Genomic DNA, 6,286 nt, shown 5'->3' on the forward strand with positions numbered 1-6,286 from the left:
TTTTTCTAAATTTTGTAGACCAAAATTGTTTTAATAAATTAAATTATTACGAGGTGACCCGATCACACCTCAAAAAAATGATCGGTGGCGACTCTCGTTTTCAAAATTAAAGTCAACCCCGTTTTTTAAAAAATGTGGTTTCAATAAATATATTTAAATATTAAATAACACGTATAATTGAATTCATGGAACACCCAATTTGATCCCCATTTAAATGTGATGAGCAACATCATTAGGTATCCTAGAGGGGTGTGCTACCCATCCTAGTATAATTCCAGTAGGGACTATTTGTGTTTTCTATTAAATATTTTTTTTTCTTGTGTAAGTAAAATTCTAATGATTTTTCTTTATAGATTAGGTCAAAATACACGCATCATTAAACTTAGTTACTAAGCATGATGGCATTTATTTTTCCAAATAAATTTAATTTGGTGAGAACTAGAAAGAGAATTATTTTTTGCCATTGAAAAATTAAAAATTTTCTTTATGCCATCAGTTCGTGAATTAGAGTTCAGTGTCTAACCCATATTAGTATTTTAGTTGGGTTTTCTAGGCGGACAATACAAATTCACCTTAACTTCTCCGCAAGTATTTGTGTCTCTTGCTTTTATCTTTCCCTTTTAAACACCAAATAAATATCCTCCTGCTCTCTTTTTTTTTCTCTTTCTTTGTTTTTTTCGTAAATTTGGACCTGACTCTTATGATGAGCCTATCGTTTTTCCACTCAGAAGAATCCAATACATTATTGATCAATAAGAAATCACGCTTGAGATTTGGGTTACAAAATTAGAGCCCCACGGGAACAGACCCCTGTTTTTAGTTTTTGCAGAGGAGGAGGCTGGTGAGCCAAAGAGTGGCATCTCTAGGCTTGAATCATAACCCCACAGAGCTGTTATGTTGGCCTTGAATCTCTTAATCTGGTAATTTTAACCAAGAGCTACCGCTTCCCACAAAAATCTCTAAATGGAGATTGGCAGGCAGAAGATTCAGCCACGACGGAGGCCGGGGGGGGGGGATGGATGTGGTGGAAGTGAAATCAGCGGCCAAGAGCTTCATTTGCTCATTCTCAAAGGAGGGTGAGTTTCCAAAACTAAAACACTCAGTTAATAGTTTGATATGTAATTATGCATGCTGCACTTTCCAAGAGGGCGGCATGCGTTTACTTTCAAGGTCGGCAATCGCATCGATTACTTTATTTTCACTTTCATTGTAGTGGTTAAAGAAAAAGACCGATACTTCCAACGTATTAAAGGGACAAATGACTGTAAACATGAGAATTCAAAAACACGCATGAAATAATAATAATAACAAAAGGCGAAGTCAATAAAAGCATGCAAATGGCTTGAATTGAATATGAAGTCTCGATCGATGATCGCTACCCACTGCCAAAATCGCCAGGTATAGTTCGATTATCGCGCGATCCTGGACTCTTTCTGAAATTTCCAAGCAATTCTTTAATGACTTTTAAATTAGATTTGGATCTGCCCGTTACTAATTGAAGTCATGATGTGCACAAAATAATTTATGGAGAATATATATATTTTTTTTTAAATAATTGATGAAAAACCAAATGAGTTCTTTTATATATATATATATGTTGTATAGAATATAAAATGACTAAAATAATCTCATAATGATGTTTAGTATTTTATAAAATGAATATGTGTGTTTAGTAATTTCTCAACTTACCTAAGATTTGGTTGATAATTAACGCCACCAACTTGATAAATAAATCAAATAATAGTATAAATTAATTATATAAAATAAAATATTTGGTATATGAAAATAAAGTTGTTACCTATAAAAATGCGGGAGCTTGAAACCGTAGAGCCTTGAAGGAGCTGATATCTTTGAAGAGGGAAAAAAAGGAGAAAGTTCAAGGTAGCAGTGGCAGCGAGAATGCAATGGAGAACATGGCAGACACACCATCAGGTCTCCATTTCTATCACCCAAAACAATTATCTTCAATAATTTAATTTATCATATGTTTCTAGCACTCTCGACTTTGAATATGTGATATTTAAATCCATATAATACTCTAGGAATAGTATTGTAATTCAAATATTGTGTATAAATAAATTTCGATTTAACTCAACATTTAAACTTTATATGACTAAATCATGCTTATAAATATTTAATGGCATTGTTATAGATTAAATATCTCAATTTTAATGCATGTGATGTTAGTTTATAGTATAACTCCCTTTTTGACAGTTTACAAATGACCGAGGTTGGAAATACTTTACTATTTTCTAAGTATTTCTAATTAAAATTTTATTTCAAGTGAGCGTACCAAAGCCTACTAATATGCTTAGAAGAGACCATACATCCACTTATTTTTCCAATTATTCCAGGGGGACTGGTTAAATTTAATGTCTCTCTTTTTACAACTGAGGTCACTATAGGTAACACTTTGATATTGATTTATACCTATTTCTATGAATTTCTATGCAAATAGTTTCACTGCATCTCAAAGTTTTAGGAAATTTTTTTTTAAACCATAATCATAAATTTAGTTATTTATGTTCATATTTTTTTTTTGTCAATTTGGCTATTATGTTTTTTTTATCTAAATTTGTCTATTAATTTTTCGGAAAGAGTCAAATCATTTGTTAACAAAAATGCTGGCAAAAACATCAATTTTTAATGATGTTGTGGCAACCAATACGACAATCCAAGTGTGTCAAATTGAGCACTAGTTTTATATATCACATCAATAAATAATTTAAAATTTATGAAATTAAAAAAAAATAGCACAAAATCCGTGTAGATTACTTAATGAGGTGCCATGATTACAAGTTTAATGTTTTCATCAACATTTTCATTAAAAAAAACAACAATCTAACTTTTTAAAACATTGAGAGCCAAATTTAGTTAAAAAAAAAAGAAGAATAATATCAGTCAATTTAACAAAAAAATGTAAACATTAAGGGTTACATTTATCATTATGCATTTATTTAATTTAGCAAAGTTTGCTAAATTTAGTACTCTTAATGTATGTACATTTTTTAGTTTTATTTTACTCACAATTTAATTTATTTTTTTATTTTAATATCGTAAATATTTTATATTTTATTTATTATATGTTATTTTTAAATAAAATTCTATACTGATTAATTTAATTTATTGAATGGGTCACGTCAATTTTCAACCAAATATATTTGTACAACTCCAATTAGAATACATCTATACAAATCCGCACATACTAAATTTATATTTAATACACTAAAGTCCATTTTTTTTAAGACGTCTCATTTATTTATTTATTTTTAAATATTACTTAGAGATGTATGGTGCTTTTTAAACCCTAGGGACAAAGCAAGGCCCGTCTTGTTAAATGAGTAAATTTTATTTTTAATCTTTTAACTTTTTAATCATTTGAATAATAAAAAATATATTTTTGATTCCTTCTAAAATTAATTTTTTAATTTAATTTTTTAAAATAAAATATTTAAGTTTAACCTTATCAATTTTATAATTTTATCTCAAACCTATAAGCAAAATTTATAGTTTCATCCTTAACCAAATAATTATCTTTATAAGCTAATTTTACAATTGCTTTGTGACACAAATGTTGAATGGTAGTGATGGGCACTTCGATTACTACAACAATAAACAATTTAAAATAATTTAAACAAATGACACAAATAATTATTTATACAGTTTGATTTCTTTACGTCTGTAATGTCTAATTCGATGAGTCAATCTATTATCTTTTCCCCAATATAACAAGTGAATGATGTCTTAGCACTCCTCGATGTATAGACCTCACTTTAGTATTTAAAGACTAGATCGCTCACCTTTAAATTCCCCCCTAAAAACTTAGGCTATAAACACAAATTGTTTACTCTCAAATGCACTTACAAAAACATGTTCCTAAATGAATAATAAAATGCTATCTCTCAGCTCAATACATGAACATATACAAGTCTCTCAATATATAGAAATTTTTGAGGCTTACTAACATATTAGAGATCAATTACAAACTAACCCCTTAAGCTATAAAATAGCAAAATCCAATGTACTAATAAGATCAGTACAAAGTGGGTTGTTGGAGATTCATTTTTCAATTGTATCTTCAATGAGATCCTCTTCGGTTCTCCACAATTAAAGGGATTCAATTGCTTGATCCAAAACAATCCAATCTTTAAGAATAGTTGCTTTAAAAGGATTGGTCTACAAAACCAGATTGCACATGATCACAATATTAGTATCATTCAAAGCTCAAAAATTTTGTTTTAATAAATTGTCAACTTCAAATATAGCAAGTAGCAGGTTGTTACAAGAACAATGAAAGTGGTCACATCCAATTGGCACTAAACAAGCCACTTCAAAAACTTGTCTTTAACAAAAATAATTTTGAAATGCAAGTAATACAACTATATTTAAAGCTAAATTTCAGTATGTTTCCGACTTTTATTTTATGCAAGATTCAAATTTATCTTAGTCATCTTTTAAAGGATGAAATGCGATAAATTTTATGTTTAAATTATGTAGAGCCTATACTTCTAAATTGTTGGAGCATTACAATAATTTATATGTTTTTTAGCAGAGAAAAAGGTTGAAAAGTGTAAACAGACGCATGAAAAGGTTAAGAGTGGAGATGAAAGAAATAAGTGAAGGGCAAAGAGAGATAAAAGTTGGGCAAAAAAAGGTAAGAGAAAAATTTGAAGCCATTGAATTAGAATGCGAGGAACTTCGAAAGGAGACTATCCTTATAACACAACAAACTGCAAACACTCAAATCCGCCTTGCTCTTATGTTCCAAATCTTGAAAGCTAGACAAAACCAAGAGCTTGACAAGGCAACCATACTCACTCATGCTCTTCGGTACCTACTATTCTCTTCACTATTTCTTTTAAACTACTATAATCTACTTTATATACAATTCTAATTTACCTTTTTCCTACAGTGATTTGATAGAGAGAGGGAACCAACAAAGGAAGCTTTGATGGTAGAGGATCTTGTTGCTACATTACGGTCCCCATCGTGTTGTATTTTTTTTTTTAATAATTTCAGGAAATGTGGGCATGATTGTTTGTGAGGATGCCTTCAAATGGGTCTCTTCCTTTGTTTGGTTTGGTTGTTGTTTACTATCTGTTTGGTCTTGGTCATGGACATGGTTGATTTACTTGACTCATATTGAATTATCTTTAATGCAAAATTTAAATGTTTTTGACATATATACGTGAAGTTTGAATCTTCTCGAATAGTCATAAGTATGATTAATCTAGTCTCTCAAAAATTAAAGGTTTTTGTTATTATCAAATATCCAAAAATAAGTATTGGTGGCTTAAAAAAGACAAGTTTTCCATTTTTGATTTAATTTTGAGTAAAAAAACAAAAGCATGGTAAAAGCTTCTTCTTCTTCTTTTTTAAATTAAAGAAAAGGTGGGAGATAAGGTCACTAATTCTGCCAAGATTGAGGCCATGAATTTTCTTCAGAGATTCAACCTTTAACAAAGCTATAGAAACAACATGATGACAAATAATGAAGATACAAGGGACAAGGGACCCCTGTGAGAATAGATTTACATGTGAGGATTCTTTCAACCAACGACGTTGGAAATCCATAGCTTTTATGACACAATGAACGAAGCTCCAATTCAAATATCAAGCTTTAGTCCACCTTTCCTTTCCTTTTTAGTTGTTGTGAGGAGCTCAGCACCTACGATTCCATTATCTGAGAGCTGTCTTCCCTTGATAAAGGCATTCTAGAAGACTGAGATCATCCAAGATAGGCTTCATTCTATTAGCAAGCATTTGGGACATGATTCCGTACACGGTATTACAAACACTACCACAAGAAAATGCCAAAGCCAAGAATTTTATTCAGAGGAATCCAAATAAAATCATAAATTTTTTATATTAAAATTTTTTAAATTGTTATTTTCTTTAGAGGGGTTAAAAATGTAATTTTATGCATTTAATCAAAATTTAAAAAGAAGTTTAAATTTATTGTAAATCCATTGATAAATGGATGTCCATAACCCCTAAACTTATCTTATTGTCCATAACCCCATATTCATTATCTTGTAACCCCTAAATCATTTATAAGGAACCTTAATGTTAGTCCTTAATGCTTTGTAACTTATGATTTTTGAAGCCCTATAAATAGAGGGTATGTGTGACACCTTATACCCGATCCAGTTGTTGGATCCGAATTTAAAATGTCACATTTCGTTACCGAAGCAACTCACTTTTCCTTCTTCTTTTTTTTTTGAAAAGGAAATGTAGTGGTAAAATTATTTTATAAAAATTCCGGCAGCATTTCAGCCTATTTTAC

At 30.1% G+C, this 6,286-nt stretch overlaps 1 protein-coding gene across 3 annotated transcripts; it reads left to right on the plus strand.

Moving 5' to 3' along the window:
- The first annotated feature begins 501 nt into the window (after positions 1 to 501).
- Positions 502 to 5,181, plus strand: LOC107921400 (uncharacterized). 3 transcript variants are annotated; one of them, XR_005909339.1, is made up of 4 exons: positions 502 to 1,076; positions 1,214 to 1,932; positions 4,553 to 4,830; positions 4,913 to 5,181. XR_005909339.1 is itself a non-coding variant. In XM_016851254.2 (3 exons), the coding sequence occupies exons 1-3, from the start codon at positions 1,900 to 1,902 to the stop codon at positions 4,950 to 4,952; spliced, it is 354 nt and encodes a 117-aa protein (XP_016706743.1). In that variant the 5' UTR covers positions 1,639 to 1,899; the 3' UTR covers positions 4,953 to 5,181. The 3 variants fall into 3 exon arrangements, 2 of the variants coding, with proteins under 2 accessions (XP_016706743.1, XP_016706744.1); XM_016851254.2 differs by lacking the exon at positions 502 to 1,076 and having other exon boundaries at positions 1,639 to 1,932; positions 4,550 to 4,830; XM_016851255.2 differs by lacking the exon at positions 502 to 1,076 and having other exon boundaries at positions 1,718 to 1,932.
- The last annotated feature ends 1,105 nt before the right edge of the window (positions 5,182 to 6,286 follow it).

Source organism: Gossypium hirsutum, chromosome D01, assembly GCF_007990345.1.
Source record: "Gossypium hirsutum isolate 1008001.06 chromosome D01, Gossypium_hirsutum_v2.1, whole genome shotgun sequence".
In the NCBI taxonomy this organism is placed as follows: Eukaryota; Viridiplantae; Streptophyta; class Magnoliopsida; order Malvales; family Malvaceae; genus Gossypium; species Gossypium hirsutum.